General features: G+C 37.0%; 1 protein-coding gene across 1 annotated transcript; it reads left to right on the top strand.

Moving 5' to 3' along the window:
- Positions 1 to 5203: 5203 nt before the first annotated feature.
- xpnpep2 (X-prolyl aminopeptidase (aminopeptidase P) 2, membrane-bound) lies at positions 5204 to 17119 on the top strand. The gene is made up of 21 exons (XM_079249513.1): positions 5204 to 5326; positions 5856 to 5914; positions 6164 to 6274; positions 6358 to 6421; positions 7063 to 7167; positions 8461 to 8547; positions 8713 to 8856; positions 10120 to 10221; positions 11155 to 11236; positions 11363 to 11564; positions 11750 to 11839; positions 11971 to 12080; positions 12170 to 12247; positions 13036 to 13107; positions 13192 to 13252; positions 13367 to 13436; positions 13580 to 13684; positions 14601 to 14660; positions 15180 to 15256; positions 15390 to 15479; positions 16705 to 17119. The coding sequence occupies exons 1-21, from the start codon at positions 5278 to 5280 to the stop codon at positions 16903 to 16905; spliced, it is 2019 nt and encodes a 672-aa protein (XP_079105639.1). The 5' UTR covers positions 5204 to 5277; the 3' UTR covers positions 16906 to 17119.
- Positions 17120 to 18697: the final 1578 nt, after the last annotated feature.

The raw sequence follows: 18697 nt of genomic DNA on the forward strand, positions 1-18697 counted from the left end.
CAGTCACACGGCCGCACGGTGGCTAAATAAACCAGAGATCTGTCATGTGGTAATCACAACATTTTCCAGACTCCTGGCTAAAACAGCACATCTAAATAGGTGAATTAATTAAGATAAACACTGACAGTAAATAAAAATTAAAGTTAACATGGTGCTTTGTGCAGTTCCGTGTCATTAAAATGTGTGTGTGCTTGTCTGGCTGCCGGTAAGTTTGGTGTGGCGTGTAGTGTAAGTTTGGTAGGGAAATATGATGCAATGGTCAACATTACTTTATTTTTTACATCTCTAACTTCGGATTTTTTTTAAAAAGTACATTCATAGTTTAAAAAATGGTCCAATGCAGAATAAAATTGAGAGGACTAACATGAACGACATGCCTCATTGTCAACATCCTATAACTTCATTTACAGACAACGTGAGCAGACATTAAAATGACGACTTTACCATTCAGAGACCGTTTGTTGGAAACGGGCTCCTTCCATCATCTTGGTATCTTCTCTCTCAGACTCAGAGTTGGGCTCAAATTTAAATGGTATCAGAAAGCTGCTGCTGTCAGTTAGCTGCTATCACTAGCTGTTTTTAGCATCGGACATACTGGGCCTACCCCCTTCCAGTGCTGGACTTCCAGCAATCAATCAGTGTGCACCTCATTAACATTGTTTAAACTAGCATCTATGTTTATCACAATCTCGCATGAAATGTAACGACAAAAGTGTTATTATGAATAAAGGGTCAGAAAAAGCACTTTCACTTTTGGTTTAATGAGTTTTTAAACAATTGTTTAAAAACACTTAGAGGACAGTGGAGACATGAAAAGCCCAGGTTATGACTCCTTTTAGCGACTTATTCAAGGTTGGACTGGGTCGCTTATGTGTCTCAACATACCATCAAATCATCATCATGGTATCTTTTTCTACCAATACTTTTCCACTAATTTAGAAAATGTTATGAAAATGAGGTCAGGAAATGAGTGCCAGAGGAAAAGTACACACCCAGTGAGCTGTGATTCTAAAGTACAGAAACTAGCTTTTCAGGAATACACCACTAAAGACACAAAGTACTTAACCAAATAAAGTAGGAAGAACACATTGTGGTCACCAGTTGCTCTTACTCTTTCATCTCCCCAACTTCATTATTATTTTGCATCACATTGAATTTGGAAAATTATGGAATGGAATTATTTCCAGTTTCATGAAGTTTTTTATGGGGTTATCTATCGACATAATGATGTAGCACTAAAGCTTCTTCCCTTATGGTTCAGAGAATTTGCCCAGCTCTTATCATGGCTTCCATTAAAATACTTCCAGATAATTTCACCCAGCTAAGAAGGTTCATAAACAGATCTGTATATTTCCTCTTGTAAACTGTCTAGTTCTTCCTTCAGTCTAGTTCTTCCTTGCTGTATTTAAGGAACATTTATTTATTATCTGCATTTTTGCACATCTGGATAGACGTTAAAGTGTATTTTGTTCCCCTGTATACTTGTACATGTGTGATGACAATAAAGTTGAATCTAATGTAATCTATTTGACCAGACCTTTAGTCTTTGCTAATTGCTAAGTTACCTGTGCAATGTTTGTACTGATTCTGGTCTTTGCAAACACTGCTGAGGTAAAATGGCATGTGGCATAAGCTGGAACAAATACAGATCTGTAGTCAGTGAGTGAGCAACTAAAAAAAAGAAAAAATGTACAAACATTTGACAAAATTTAGAAATGTTTATCAAAGCAAAGTAAAGCAGTCATCCCTAATGAAAATGGACTAGATTCACATTAGATGTACTTTTATTTGTAAAAACATTAACCCAAAACCTCAGCATTTAATCATTCTGTTTTAGGACAAAGTTTGGTAAATATTTAAATGTGCTGAAGATGTATAAATAAAAGATATGTGTTGTTTAACATATTTGACTTTAAGGAACAACAGTTGTTTGTATGTTTTCCATACTGTTGACATCATCAATTTTTAACTTACTTGTAATCCATTGGAAAAAATATTAATAGAACTTAGAAAAACCATAAAAGCTGCAACATTTATGTCTAAATAAACGTCAAAACTCTGCCTGTAAAGTCACCATCTTGATTCCATCTAAAAAAGAAAAAAAAAACTTTCTGTGGGGCTTTTAGAGCCCCCAGAAACCAGCCTTCAATCAAAATAATAGGTCAGTACAATCTTTATTTACAAGTTGCATGATCTTGTCATATTCTTTTTCATTGTTTTGTGTCATGCAGGATTTATGCAAACCTGACAAGCTTTATGGCCCTTAATGAATGAATCCGGGGTTTTACTAATATTTGCAGGTTTCAGTCTCAGTGCACAGTGACAGATGGTGGCCAAACATTAATAGCTGTAAAGAAGGTGACTTTGATCCAAGCTCTAAATGTTAGAAGAGCCTTAATCATTTCGATGTTGTGATAAGCATACCTGTGACGTTATGGTTATTTTCATGGCTTTTAATAATGGTTGTTGCAATGGCACATTGGTGCTCAGAATTGCTAGTTGTGAGTTATCACAAAGTGCCTTTGCCTTTGGTCATTCCTTTCCCTTTTTTTATTGTTGCATAAAATTTTCAGGAATCTGTTCATCTGTTTCCATCTTTGTTGAGCGTTGATGAAAAGTCAACATTTCTATCGTTGCTAGTAGACTTCTACATTATATTTTCCTTTTTTATTGATTGTTCTGTCACCTTCTTTTTCATCTTTTGATAATGTCTTCTTGTGTTTCTTTGATGAATCAGCCACAGTGTGTGTTCAAAATGGCCAGTGTGTTAATATCCTGTTCTTAGTGTGTGACATGGAGCATAAAGCAAAACAGCTGGAACTTGATGTTCCAGGTAAAGAAGTGAAGTTTCAGGAATGTACACTATAAATGCCACCATACCATCAAAATGAGTCAAAAACACATAATTATAAGGTCAGAAGGTTAGATAATGCCACTTAAAGAGGTACTAAAGGACTTTTTGTGTATTACATAACTTTTTGTGTTATTTTGCTGAATCAGCGAGGATACACACTTAAAACAGCCGATGTGTTGCTATCAGATTGCTAGTATTTGGCATGGTGTGTAATACAAATCTCACAGAGCATCCCAGAAGACAAAGTTGTGAAGTGGGTTTGCTCACTGTCAGGATACTGCGAGACAGCGACGGCTCCGGAAATGTTCATAATAAATCTCACTGTTATAAAACAGGCCAGAAACACACATGCGTAACAATAGGGATTTTTGCATTTAATTGCATACTTGCTGCTATTTTTTATTTCAACTGTCTTCATTCATTTCCAAAGTTAATTTTATTTTGCTGTTTTGTTATGCAAGTCCTGAGAGTCACTTCATCACTGTACCAGCTTTTGGAGGTGTTCCCATTAGGATTACAAAGTGCACCCTAATGTGTTTTGGTGCTGTGGTTCACTTTGTGGGGATGATAAATGCCTGCACCACACCGCTGCCCATGGGATGTTTTTGGAAATTATTTACAATACTGCAGCTGGGTAGAACAACAGACTACAGATTAATGGACATTTTTAGCTCATGAAAATCTGCTTTTGACATCCCCTCCACCTGCAGTCACTCTCAGGTTTCTTTTAGCATTGCTGGTTGGTCCTCCCCCAAGATCACAGTCAACCGCACAACCAGAGAAACTCTAATTCTAAAAAAAATGACAGATATTGTTTGTAAATTCTTGACTAAGACTCAGACATTCATGTCGTCGACTACGGTTGCTAACGTAAAGTTACTTATAAAGCTCTGGGCCTTGGTCACATCACAATGTTCTGTTTGGCAATGCAGTTATTTCCTCAGCTGTTCTTACGGATCCTATTTCAGCTCTTGTGGGACTTTTTTTTTTGTGAGAGATTTGAGGTTAAAATCTGAACAAAGGTTGCAGTGTTCAGCTCTCAGTAGCAATACTGGGACGAGACCTCTTTTTGTGCTGTTTATTCACAAGTTTTGCTAAATGTTTATGGTGGAACAAAATAAGGAAATCTTTCACCTTTTCTTTTAATCCTCTAGTGTTGGTGTATTTACGCAGTATTGATTCTGCACATATTTGGGGCTAGTGGAAAATTGCTTTTACAGTTTTGCTCCGTAATCTAAATTTCAGGCTATCAGTTAGCTGTTTTTATTGATCGCCATTTACTGAATGCCAGTGATGTGGCGCTTTGTTATCTCTCACTCTTTAACACAAATCAAATGATATACAGCTTTGATGTCTTCTAGCTGACATGAAGGCAAGAAAAGACAAGATGCATGTCATTAATGTTTCATTCTGGACTAAGGTCATTGCACACCAACCAGGAAACACCAGCATTAATACAAACTACTTTCATATGAAAACTGCTGCACATGTGCTTCTAGGAATTATTAACAAGGTTGCAGCTGGACAGTGAGTCCTCCTCTGCAAAAACCTAAGGGTCTTGTTAGAGTCTACTGAGCTTCTCCCACTTTTGCATTTCTAGCATTTTTTTATCCTGTTAAATTCAAACAAGCAGTCCTTTGAGATTTTTGAATCCAATAGAAATTGAGTCATGTCTAATTTGCTCTAAAAAAAAAAACTGTACAGATTACTTACTATTGTAAGAGGCAACATGGCTACTTAAAGAGTGACACTGTAAAACTGACATTTTCTATTCACATGTTCATCTACAAAGAAAAATTATTGAAATCATTTAGGATGTATTGTTTTCTGATAAATTTCTATTTCAAAATAAATTCAGTAATATACTAGCTACTAATGGCATTAAGTGGCATCTGGAACATGTAGGACTGCCCAGATGTTTAGCTGTGTTTCTCACTCCACAGACGGTCAACCCTCACACATGTTCTACTTTCTTGTAAAAGTGACTGTGAGCTCCCAAGTAATGTAAAACTCTCCAACACCAATTATACATACATATATAGACATATATATATATATATATATATATAGAGAGAGAGAGAGAGAGAGAGAGAGAGAGAGAGAGAGAGAGAGAGAGAGAATGGCAACGTACACATGGATAAGCATGTACTCCTAATTTTTAGGTTAGGAAGTACAGAATTGTTGCTGAGTCTTAAAATCCACTCACAGAACTGCTGCACATGATTCCCACAAAGGCTGAAGGGAAATGAGATAGAGAATGGTGGCAGAGGAGGAGCAGAAAGAGGAGGAGAGATAGAGGACAGTCCTATGAGCACCCACACACACTTTCACACAAGACACCAACACACACTTTATCACATTGCCTGCATACACATCAAATCCGCAGCCAGACTGAGAGCAGATCTAGTAGCAGCAGGCTGAAGATGCCTTCCTGTGCATGGCTGTTGGCTCTGTCTATGGCAGCCCTTACAGGTAAAGAGTTTGTCTGTGTTGTTACTTATCTCTCTCTGGTATCCTTTTTGAATCACTCTGAGGATCAATATTTTTGATTGGACATGATTACAGAAACTGTAAAGGGTAAAGATACTGTTTATAATAGCGCTACTCAATGTCTAGTATGTTTGGGTTTATAGCTAAATATATCTGACTGTTCATCCTGTAAAAAGACTGTTTGCTTTTCCATGTCTTCAGTATTTTTTTTTCATGATTTTTTTCTTGGGTGAACTTAACAGATCTTTTCATATCCTACATTGGATTATTTTTCCCCACCAACTGAGCCATGAACACCAGCTGAATGATTGTAAATGGAATGGTGTCTTTTGTCCTCATAAACCTGAACTTTGAATCACATTGACTGCATAGACTGATCTGATACTAGCAGAGCATAAATACAATAAGTTAGCTAAGAAACAGCATGAGGTCGGACTGATCCATAAATGTGTTTTACATGCCGTTCATTCTCTAACCATGCCTGTAACCCTAACCGTCCATTTGCTCCTAGGGAATTTTGGTGCTGTGGGATATGAGCGAACTGAGAGGAACTGCTCTGCAACTCCGCCGGTAAACTCTAGTTGTGATTTAAGCATTGTTTATGGTCTCACAACTGGCTTTATTCATGAAATCACAACAATTAAGTAGTAACATTGACCTCAAAGCAATCATCTCGTGTTGTGCTGTTACGAAACACAGTGTTATGTAGTTAATGATTAAAGAGAGAGATAGAGAAGGACATGAATCAGCAGCTTCTCTGGTTTTCATTAAATGTTAAGGCTTTCTTTTTTTTTTTTTTCTTTTTCTGTTTGTGTTCAGTACCTCCCAAGCACAGCTGTAAATACCACGCTGCAGCTGCAGGAGCTACGAGCGCAAATGCTTCCTATGAATATCTCTGCCTACATTATCCCAGGCACTGATGCTCACCTGGTACATCTGTCATCCATCATAATTAATCCATCTGGGTTTATAGCTTATGAGTGTGGTTGTAAGTCACTGTGTTTCCCTGACAGAGCGAGTACATCGCACCACGTGATGCCAGGATGGCCTTCATGACTGGTTTTACAGGCTCCGCAGGTACAGTCTTCGCCTCCTCTTCTTCTTCCTCCTCCTCCTCATGACTCAATTCTGCACATCTGAGTACTGCAGCCACAAAGCTTCTCTACTTTCATCCCACATCCTCACCAGTTCCTTGTTCATTTGTTTTCATCGCTTTCACTCACTGCATCATTACAACCTCCCCTTCGGGTGGGTCGGACCAACAGATGAAGTGGTCCAAAATCATGAAGAGAATAAAAAATCTTTTGTATTTCTGTGTTCAACTAATTCAGAATAGAATGAGAAAATATGATAGATCAGTAAATTGAGGTTTACTCCATGACAATCCTATGCAAGACTTTGTAATATGTCACATTTTCTTTGCTGCAAAAACAATTGAATTCAGGGGTCCACTCAGCTGTTGCTACTCTGGGAAATCTATTCACTGTGCTGGAGCAGTATCAGCATGATGATGTAAAACCCCATCATTCAGCCACCAAACATCACTAGGTTGCTGTCTTTTCAGTCACCTTCCTGTTTTTCTTACCCTTACTTACATTTTCTGCATTAGCTGTCTCATCACGCATTGTTCTAAGTACCCTCTGACATTTAAAGTAATTTGTAATTCACTGTCATCGTTGCCCAGTTTGTAGCACAGCTGTTGCCCTTCCTCTCCCCAGGCACTGCCGTAGTTACTCAGTCCAAGGCCACTCTGTGGACAGACAGCCGCTACTGGGTTCAAGCCGAGAGACAGCTGGACTGCAACTGGGAGCTAGAAAAAGATGGTAGGGGTCATTATATTGTGTTTACTTGTTATGGCAACACAACACACATGGAGTCCAAAAAAATAATTGTGTTTTGGTTTTTTGTTTGATTTTGCTTGTTTTTCTACTTTTAACAATAGCCTGTCAAATGCTGCACATGTACTTGTGTTGAAAAACAACAACAACAGAAACAACTCACAAACCAAATCACAGCTTGATTTGTTGTGTAGCAACAACAACAGCATATGTGCTGATTTTCACATGCTGTCACCAGAATGCTAAAATAGGATTAATGATAGTAATAACAGCAAGGTTGTTAGTAGTAGCAGTAGCAGTGGTAGCAGTTGTAGTAGTAGTAGTAGTAGTAGTAGTAGCAGTAGTTGTATTTAAAGATTAAATTGACAAAAGCTAAATCCATGCATCCAGTGAAATATCTGTCATCTCTACTTTAGTCACACATTAATCAGCCACAGGCTCTAAATACTTGCCACAGGATTATATCTGAAATAAACCAAATTTCCTAAAAGCAAAAAGACACATTGTGTTAGGAAATCATTCTCCCACAAAATGTTTTAGAGCTGAGAGACATGAACAAGTGGAAAGTCATGGATGGCTTCGAGCCTTATTCTGAAAATTACTCTTAATGGAAAAAGACAGTAAAGATTGCATTCAGCCCACATTTTTTTCAGGGTGGAAAAAGAGTAATTTTAAAACTGTGAAAAACAAACATCAGATCATGAGATAAAAGGCATGTATTTTAGCCTGCTGACCTGCAAAAATCAACTTAACTGGAACACCAAAGTCTTATGCTGCCGCAGTGGAGAGGACATTCAGATTTCAGTGTGACTAAGTAGTTGCACGTGCTCATTATCACAATAATCTCAGTTTTAAAATTCTGCTCACACCTGGAAAGCTCTTGTTGGTGGGAACAAAATAAATACATTTATATGCTTCTGTATTTTAAATGAAACATTAAATGCATTGCGTTTATTTCTGCAAACTTATCAATCTTTAAACTCACATCTGCAAAAAAAAGAAAGTTTTTCTCTGTTGGTGATTACTGTAATGTCATATATCTGGTGTCTTCGTCTCCTGCACACCTCATACTGATTGATAAGTTTTTTAAATCTAAAATCTGTTGGTTTTCTTTTCAGTTTTAAACAATGTAGTTTATTAAAATATCACAGGTAATTATATTATTAAAACTCAGATGTTTGCAGTTTGTCTTTTATTTAATGCAAATCTAATTTACAAACATTTAAATGAAAATATTTTCTTAAGTCAGGGATAACTGTCTTGTATGGTGTGTTTTAGTGTCCATCAGAAGCATTGCAGAGTGGCTCATCTCTGAGGTGCCACAAGGTGGCAAGATCGGCTTTGATCCATTCCTCTTCTCCCTCAGTGAGTCTCAGTTTTTTGCCCCACACACATTCCAGCGTAACATCAATAAAGTGCTTGCCCAAGCAGTTGGAATATTATTGATGGAGCCATCAGATGCCATGCAGACTGTTTACTTGCAATTGATTCAGTTCAGTGTGCGTAATCTTCTGCATTTTCCTCCATTAGACACACAGGAAAACTACGCCTTAAATCTGGAGTCGAGCAATCGCACCCTTAAGTCCATCACTGTTAACCTGGTCGACCAAGTGTGGAAGGACCGACCCCAGCTCCCTCCTGACAGCCTCATCCGCCTGCCTGATAGAGTCATACGTATGTTCCTTAATTACGTCTGTGTTTGTGTGGGTGTGTGCCGCACACACACAGCAATCTGCTTGTCTACCTGGTGCCGTTTATCTGTGTGCTGATAAATACCTGCAAACTGGACAGAGAGCAATAAGCAGCTTTGCAAACAGCCATAAACAACCTGTTCATGTTTTCATTGCTTGTGGGCAGATTAAAGACTAACTTAGAAGGACTGGAGTGGCCTGCAGATGAGGAGGCTGTCTGGATGCCCCTGGGTCTTATTAGTCTTTATGGCTGGAGAATAGGAAAATGGAACAAATGGAGAGCGCCATAAACCTAATGGTCCATGTGTGTACATTTGACTACAGTCTGGAAAAATCATTCTGCATGAGGCTTTAAGTGAGTCTTGCATACATAAATGCTTTTTAATAGTTAAGATATAAATGCTGGATCTTATTCTTGACAGACTGTGTGAATGGAGTCCAGAAAGTAATGAACAGATTGTAAATGACGTGGAAAAGATTTGATCAGAACATTACAGAGAAAGGACCAACGGGAAGAGCACTGATGTATTTGTGAAATTAGCAGGAAAAAAGATAACTATTAATTACATTTTTAATTGATAGTTCTCCATGCTGCAGGATGCTCCATGATGCTCCACTCCATTTATAAAGTAGGTCTTGCTCCTTATGGTAACAAAATACATTTTGGTAGTTATTTTGTTTCATTAATTTAAGTCAGTTATTTAATGATTTAACAGCAAAATGGATTCCTGAGAAGTTGGTGGATACAAAAAAAGAGCTGAAGGATGGGATAATGTTACATACCCAAACCAAGTAGTATATATATCTCAGGCTGGTTTACTTCAGCTAATTACCTCCAAGGAGCTGATTTTTTGCCTGTATTTATATGACTGTCTGTCTGTTAGCAACTTTACGCAAAAACTACGGCACTGATTTTTGTGATATTTTTCTGAGAAAGGGTCTTGGTCTAATTTAGATTGCGTTGCTTTTTGGGAGTGATCTGGAAGAAATTGCTGACCTGGGAATTTTTAAAAGAACTTTTCTCAATACAGGTGGAAATTTGCTGTTTGGCGGAGGTCTCTGATCTCTGAGGGATTTTCTAGTCTTTTTTTTTATGACTCTTTATACTCACTGAAAATGTTATACAATACAGCAGAGTGTTAATAACTACTGAACCGATTAAATAATTACCTCAATGCCAAACACAAGCCACATCTGGTGCAGTTGCTACTGGATGCATACAACTGTAAAATGTGTCTGTTTGCAGAAAGGTCCTGGCAGATGAAAGTGGAGCACATACGGAGTGTGATGAAGGATGATCCATATGAGCCAACAGCCCTCCTGCTTTCTGCTCTGGATGAAACAGCCTGTGAGTAAATTGATCAAGTATAATTTTATTTTATTTTATTTTTTTAAAGAGTTACATTATCACTTTTACTGTGATGGACTGGCGTCCTATCCAGGGTGTACCTGCCTCTCACCCAATGTATGCTTGGATAGGCTCCAGCTTCCCCGCTACTCTTAACTGGACTAAGTGGTTAAAAAATGAAGTAATAAATAAATGAATGAATGAACACATCCCTTGGTTATTAAAGTATTTTGTTTCATAAGAGTCAAATAATTGGTCCAAAAATGCAGACAAACCAAGAAGATAACAAAAACAGAACTGTAACTTTCCAAAACATGATTAAAATCTTTAAGGATAGAAGTGAACTATCACTTTCAAAGAACACACGTTGTATAAAGAAAATCACAAATGTGCGCTAAAATCAATTATGGCTTACACACTCAACATGGTTTATCAACTGCAGCAGTAACTCTTGGCTGTACAGCTGTCAATAAACCATATATCACTGAAACTAATTTTAAAAAGAATTGAATTTGTGAGGGAGCATGAAGATTGGACTCTGGGGTAATGGAAAATAATCTTGTGGTCTGATGAGTCCAGATTTATACTGGTCTAAACCGATGGTCACATCAATGTAAGAGGCAGTCTGACAACTTGAGGACAGCATGAGGGAGGATTTTAGCAGATTAACTATCAGCTTTGTATCTTGCAAATGAACAATCATTTATTCAAAAGCATCCATCAAACTAAACAGAATGAAAACATCCTGCTATGCTTTGCTTTGCTAACTCCTTGTTTCAGTTATAGTGAATCTGTTTGCAATATTAAAAGCAGAGAGAAAGTGACGTACATCAGTCACACACTATTGATGTAAGGTCCCGTTCAAGGAGATGGTGGAAAATGAAGTAAAACTGCTGATCACAGTAAGATGGTGTGTGTTACTGTTTTTTTTAGGGCTCTTTAATCTGCGTGGGAACGACATTCCTTACAATCCCTTCTTCTACTCCTATACTCTTCTCACAATGGATGAGATTTGGTCAGTCTTCCTAATGCTTTTTTCTTAATGAATTTACCATGGATTAATTTCAAATATCTCAATCATAGTATCTATCATAAATGCACAATCATATTTCTTGTACTTTCCACTTTATATGACATAAAGGTTTTTTGTCCACCATGACCGAGTGACTGAGGATTTGAAGCTATACCTAAACACCTCCTGTAATGGGCCAATGTGTGTGCAGCTGAAAAATTATGACTCTGTCCTTGAACATCTGAAAACATATGTGGACCAGCATGGGGTTAAAGTGTGGATTGGTACAGAGTACACAAACTATGCACTTTATGAGATCATCACACCACAGGTATGTAGGTATTTTAGCTCATTTGCTTTGAGGAATAAATAATTAACAAAATCACAATCATTTGCATCTAGAATCAATAACTACTTTATACATTTTGATAACAATAATCAAGAAAATAGTAGAATATGATATGAATATTAGTGTTATTATTTTGAATGCTTTATGATACCTTTTCTCTCTTGTAGGACAAACTAATGACCAGCTCTTACTCTCCTGTGTTGACAACTAAAGCTGTAAAAGATGAGACAGAGCAGAAAATTCTGAGGGATGCTCATGTATGTCCTCCACACACAAGTCACACACATACAAGTTGCACAGAAGAAGACTGAATCTACTGACAGCCTGAACATAATTGTGATTACGGCTGAGACTCTTCTGCTCAGTGTGTCACTGCGGTTCTTTACAGGTGAGAGATGCAGTTGCTGTGATCCAGCTGTTGATGTGGCTGGAAAAGTTTGTTCCAGAGGGGAAGGAGACTGAGCTGAGCGCTGCAGAATACGTCAATAAGTGTCGAAGGTGAGCAGAATGTGCTGTACATACATGAGGTTGGCCCATGCAGGACTTCATATTCAGGTGTTACAGAAAATGTGTATACATTATTTCAGCAAACAGAAAGACAGCAGAGGCCCAAGTTTTGAAACAATCTCTGCAAGTGGACCCAATGCTGCTCTTGCTCATTACAGGTAAGATTAATTCCTTGTTCTTCATCCACTTAATGATACCAGTTTTAAGTCAGATCATACGGTACATTATAAAATAATATCTCTTTCTTTCTAACACTAGTAAAGGGCTAGTTTGGAAGTTTTGACAGGCAGAACATGTGAAGTTACAAATTATTCAGTATTTTCAAACAGTTTGACAGTTGTCAAATACATCATTCAACGTACTTCAACACAAAGTATTGTGTATGCATGCATACATACATACATACATACATACATACATACATACATACATACATACATACATACATACATACATACATACATACATACATACATACATACATACATACATACATACATACATACATACATACATACATACATGTGTATGTGTATATATATATATATATGTAGATATATATCATTGGGGAAAATAGGAGATAGCCAGATCTGCAGGTGCAGAATACAAACCCAAAAGGATAAAGGAAGACAGGATAACTAATTAATGTAATAATTAATTAATTACTTGTACCATCCTTTATGCTTTGCCAAGAGTAAGAGTCAAGAACTGTTAACTACTTATTGCATTTACCTCCTTTGCTGACAGTAAGAAAAACATTAAGTTTCGTATTTGTCTGTATCTTCTGTTGTGTGATGCTTCCCCATCAACACCCCTAAAATTAACAAAAAGGCTATAATCAGTAGCTAACTGATTGTATTCATCCATTTGCAATGTTATAAAAACTACAACTACTTTCATTCAGATGTGCAGTGTTGCTATCATTTCCTGTTATTCTGGGTTGCAGCCCAACAGAAGAAACCAACAGGAGGTTGACAGTTGATGAGATGTACCTGGTTGACTCCGGTGGTCAGTATTTGTGAGTAAAAACACCTTGTGCTCTGCCAGTTTCACTTCATCTTTTGTACATTTGAAATGACTTATTGTTTCTCATTGCTGTCAGGGACGGGACCACTGACATAACACGGACAGTTCACTGGGGGACACCAACAGAAATGCAAAAAGTAACAACAAAGGAGAAATTTACCATTACTGAATTAAGATGCTTTAAAAACAATTTTTAAAAAATCATGCTGCATTTGAAACATAATTTCCTTATGATGTGTAATGCTTTACAGGAGGCCTTCACTCGAGTGCTAATGGGAAATATTGAGATATCTCAAACCATTTTTCCCTCTGGGACAAGAGGTAAATAGAAAACATTCCTGTGTTTTGATTATCTCCTTGTTTCACCACTAGAGAGCCCTCTTCTTCCACAACCTATTCTGACCTGTATCTATATGTTTCTGTATCAGGATGTTTGAGTTGATGTTTGTGGCCTGTATCAACAGGTGTAAACATGGAGATGCTTGGCCGCCGGGCGCTGTGGCAAGTTGGTCTTAACTATGGGCATGGCACAGGTCATGGTGTTGGAAACTACTTCGGAGTTCATGAATGTATGGCCAATCATTCTTTTATTTACCTTTAATGAACATAGATTCTTTACAAGCAGATTTCAGCAATCTGTGGTATTTATTAGCATTTTCAATGTAATCATCACAATGCAAACTTTACATTACTGACTATTACACAGTTAGACTAATTGTAAGCATGAGAAGAGGATGCACATGTCATTTTGCAATAAGACCAATTGGGATGTAGTTAGTTCACTAAAACCCAGAAAAGCAGAAGAGAATAAGCCACATGATGATTAAAGGGGGTTGAATGTGGAAATAGTGATCTTAAACAAACATTATTAGCTTTTTGTACTGTGTATTTTTGACAACCCCAGGAAGACCTGTGAGCACTTTGTGGAAGCTAATGGGGATTAAAATAAATAAATAAAAAATTATCAATCATGCTAAGATACTGTATGTATTTATAGAAACATAAAATATCCACGTTAATTCATTATTGATATTTCTGAAGGGTCATAGAAGCTACAAAAAATATTAATCAAGATTCAAGGTTTTTAAAAAAATGTTGAAGTGCTCATGCTACGATTTTGACATTTTTTGCCATGTTTTATAAACAAAAGTCCTTTTTGATGATCTATGTGATAGTTATAAATATAACTACATAAAGTACAAATAACCAAAAAGTCACTGCCATTTGGTTAAAATTTGATCGGACCGTGCCACTGCTCACCAAGTGAGGAAGGAGGTGGAAGTGACATCAGTGCCAGAAAGCCTGTTGAGTTTGTTAACAAGAAGGTTAGCAGCTTTGTAGCAGACAGTTTCCACGTGTTTTGGTTTGGGTTTTTTGTTTGTTTGTTTGTTTGTTTGTTTGTTTAGATTGAATCCGTAAACATTTAACTGTTATGTTTTGGGGTTTTTTTTTAGTTGTGTGATTAGTTGTGTAATTTTTGTTTAGGGCCAGTTGGTTTTCAGAGCAACAATATTCCCTTCAAAGCGGGCATGTTCACATCGATTGGTAAGACTATTTCTTTTTAGACTAAATCCTAATCCACTTTAGAAGAAATCTCTGCACACCTTCTGCTATGATATAACTGAATAGTGCAGGGCTGGAGCTCACTAATTGCTATCTTGCTTTTTATCATGTTAAATGATTTTCATTACAAGCTGCATAAAATGAGTGAACTCCAACCCATTTTATTCTTTGAAAGCACAGTGAAGTTTTTAACCCTCTCAGATTCATGCAGCAATGATGTCAAATAATCTATTTTAACACTTATCTTTGCAACTTTTCAGATCTGAGTAAAACTAAACATACCTGGGTAGCTTTTGTGATTATGCCAAGTTAATTTACAATATATTTACCCTCTTCATAAGCTGCATATAAATATATAAACTCTCCACGTGAAACATGTTGGTTATTTGCTTGTATTAAAAGAACAGATTGTTTCATATATGGAAGTATTACAGTAGTACAATAGAAAAAGCAAATGTATAAATGTGTACAAATGTCACACTAATCATGTTTCTGTCTCAGAACCTGGATATTATAAAGAGAATGATTTTGGAATTAGGATTGAAGATATTGCTGTAACTGTACCAGCTCATACGAAGGTAAAAAAAAAAAAAAAAAAAAAAAAAAAAAAAAAAAAGCTTTATTTATTATCTTGAATTTTTCAGGTATGATAAAGCATGCTGAGTTATTAGGAAGTTATTCTCTGTATAAATGTGCTCTCCTGTATTTTAGTATGGACATAACTACCTGACATTTGACACTGTGTCACTGGTTCCATATGACAGGAAGCTTATTGACACCTCGCTTCTTACCTCGGAACAGGTGAGAATCTGTCATTGTCAAATTAGCTCATTTACAAGAATTCAGGATTTTCTTGAAAAGAAGGTACTAAAATTTGTGACCTGATATAAGAGAAAAGACCCACCTGCTGTGATGAGAGTTTACTTCCCTAAAGCTGTAATCAGTTTCCTGTTTCAATTCGTAAATACCTCTGGGTATACACGAGTGTTAAGTCTTTCTTCTTCCTGCAATATGAGCACTGGTTTCCTCTTAAAATCCCCTTTTTACATTTGGCGTTGCAGGTTAAAACGGAAAAAGAGAAAAACAAAACCACGTGTTATCTTCACTTCTGTTTTGGTTCATTTTCTGTGAAGGGAAACAGTAAGATATTTTTCAAACTTTATTGTCATGACAAACAAGTTTTGCTAGAAAAAATAAATATTTTAACTTTTTTTTTTTTTTTTTTTACAAAATATAATATCTGAATAAATGAATAAATAATAATACTAATAATGATAATAATAATATGATGTGTATACTAAGTTGTCTGTTCTAAGCTGACAGCTTAGATCTCTGACATTCGAAAAACATTTTGCTCCAGACAACTGCTGCTCACTGGATATTTAGTCTTTTTTCAACCATTCCCTGTAAACTCTTAAGATGGTTGTCCATGAGAATCCCAAGTAGATCACATGTTTTTGGAAATATGCAGATCAGTCAATCCGTGCAACAATCATAATCACTTAAGGTTGACCTAAGAAAAACTGGGAAGAGAAGTGTTTTTTCTTTCTTTTTATCTGAAGTCTTCATTTGGTTTTTTAACAAATTGTGAAAGAAATTTTTTTTTTTTTTTGCTTCTTTGTTTCTTTGTTTTACCATTTATTTCCATTTGTCAAAATTACTATAATGTAATCTTCTACTTCCTGGTATTTATTAGGATGCAGGAGACAAGTATCAGTTTGTGTACAACAGGGTTTTGAGCACAGATTCTACCATAAAGTGACACAAAACGTATGTGTCAAATATGATGCGCTTGGCTTCAAAGGGTTAAATACCTTTTCTTCCCTATTCTGATACAAAGTTTATTTTCTTCCCTATTCTGATACAAAGTTTAAACTTGAAAAAGCCATCTTGACCACATGAACATGCCTAAAGCACTTAGTTGCAGATTTATATGTTGATGTATCTTGGACAAACACAAGTTTTGTACATCAGAGAACTTTTAGGGTGTCTTATTGGATTCCAACAACTGTTTTTCTCTCTCCAGCTTCAGTGGTTGAATAAATACTACAACACAATACGGCAGCTAGTGGGTCCAGAGCTAGACAGACAGGGACTTCGTGAGGAGAAGGACTGGATGCTCAAAAACACAGAACCCTTTGCTGAATCTGGATCCTCTGCCACTGTCTGTTCCTCTCCCCTGACTCTCATCTTTCTGGCCATTGCACTGCTCCATAATATCATCTGAGCATCTACATCTCCAGTTGCACTTCACTGTAGACTTGACACTAAAGTTACCCCTATGCAGTCTCTACGGAGCAGCTATTCCAGGTCGACAGATGTTCTTTTGTTTGTTTGTCAGTTGTAAAATATGTGTAATAATTTAAATACTTCGTTAAATGTATAGTCTCGTGCTGTTCAAAGTTTCAATTTTTTGTGTAATTTTTATGTAGGTTGAGCTTTTAAACTGGACATTTGTATGAACAGCTAATATAATTTCTATTTTATTAAAGTCACTTTAAAACAGTGAAGTGGACTGATTTTCTATGTGGTGGACATTAGAAAGAGAAAGAAAGAAAAAAGCAGTAACTAGTAATAACAAGGCTAAATGTAACATTACTGCTGGTCTCATCATTGAGACCACCTCCAACAGATGTGCACAGTCAGCCAATCATGTTGTAAAGTCAGATGCATTGATGAATGTTTCTCCATCTAAAGTCATCTTGTGTCCAGTGGTGGTTGACTGTACTAGAGCATCCCAGTACAGAATAGCTCTGTGCTAGCTTGCAGCTTGGACCGACCAGTTTAGGTGTTGGGAGGGAAGAAGAAAAAAGCTAAGCTGTCATCCATTTGGAAAGGATATTCCCCCACCCAGCAGCCCACACCGCTCATAAGCACTAACAGCCTGCATAGCTCCTTCAGAGACAGGCTGCTGCACCCAAACCATGACGGAGCAGGTCCTAAAGTTCTGCAGCAGCTTGCCTTGAAACGAGCACTGCTCCCAATAGACCACAATCACATATCAGAAGAATCCAATATAATTTATTACAATAATTGTTGCAGCCCTTGACATCAATAAAAGAAGAAGAGAGTTTCTGACGGGTGCAGCATTTTATTGTTCACATCTGAGGATGCTGGAACTTTCCGGACACCGCAAGCATTGCATCACAAGCACCGTGAAAACTATAAAGCAAAATAAAACAAGGGAGAATACATTTGCTTATCGTTGTAAATTAAAATAATAAACAAAACTGAGATATGAAACTCAGTTCCTGACACAGAAAATTGAACTTCCCTTCAGTATTACAAGTTAAATCATAAATCAGTAATCTGGTGCCTTCATGTGCAACATCCAAACTTACACGAAATATTTCAGGAAAATTATATTAACAGGCTTAATACTTCAATACACAATTTACATTACATACACATTAACAGCATACCTCGCTCCGCTTGCCAAGGGGCGCAAGTTGCGACTCATAGCCGTTTGCTTTAGCCCACCTTCACACAAGGCGCTGCTAACGTGCTTAGCACATACACACGTCGGATATAATGGAAGGTAGACAGCTTTGAAACAAATGAAAACAACAGCAGATTAAGGAACGACTTAATTTGACCTTACAGTTTCAACGTGCATGTACGATCAGATTGTAACTATTTCTGATTAACTCACTATCATGGAAAGTAGATGAAGACTTTCTGCCGCCGAGACCAACGGATGGAAAGATATGCACGTCTATCACTTCAGCAGTATGCAAATTAAATCAATAAATGAGCGGTCACTTATAATAATAATTAAGAAACCAACCTAATTCTTGTATATTAACAAGAAGTAGGTTTTTGGGGGGAAAACGTGTGGATTGTTGAGGAAATCTCACAGTTTACTATTTATATATATTTCTATATATTTATACATTTATTATCCTAACCGCTTGGTCCGATGAAGGGTCGCGGGGAAGCTGGAGCCTATCCCAGCAGTCTTTGGGCAAAAGGCAGAGCTCCCTGCACACACCCTGCAGCTCGCAAGTCCATCGCAGGGC

Source organism: Telmatherina bonti (assembly GCF_933228915.1).
Source record: "Telmatherina bonti genome assembly, chromosome: 12".
In the NCBI taxonomy this organism is placed as follows: Eukaryota; Metazoa; Chordata; class Actinopteri; order Atheriniformes; family Telmatherinidae; genus Telmatherina; species Telmatherina bonti.

What these genes read in the sequence shown, in the direction of transcription:
- xpnpep2 (XM_079249513.1), top strand. Translation starts at nt 5,278, where the DNA reads ATGCCTTCCTGTGCATGGCTGTTGGCTCTGTCTATGGCAGCCCTTACA. An exon ending in ACTGCTCTGCAACTCCGCCG is followed by an intron (nt 5,915 to 6,163) that starts GTAAACTCTAGT and finishes GTTTGTGTTCAG; the next exon opens with TACCTCCCAAGCACAGCTGT. An exon ending in CACCAACAGAAATGCAAAAA is followed by an intron (nt 13,253 to 13,366) that starts GTAACAACAAAG and finishes AATGCTTTACAG; the next exon opens with GAGGCCTTCACTCGAGTGCT.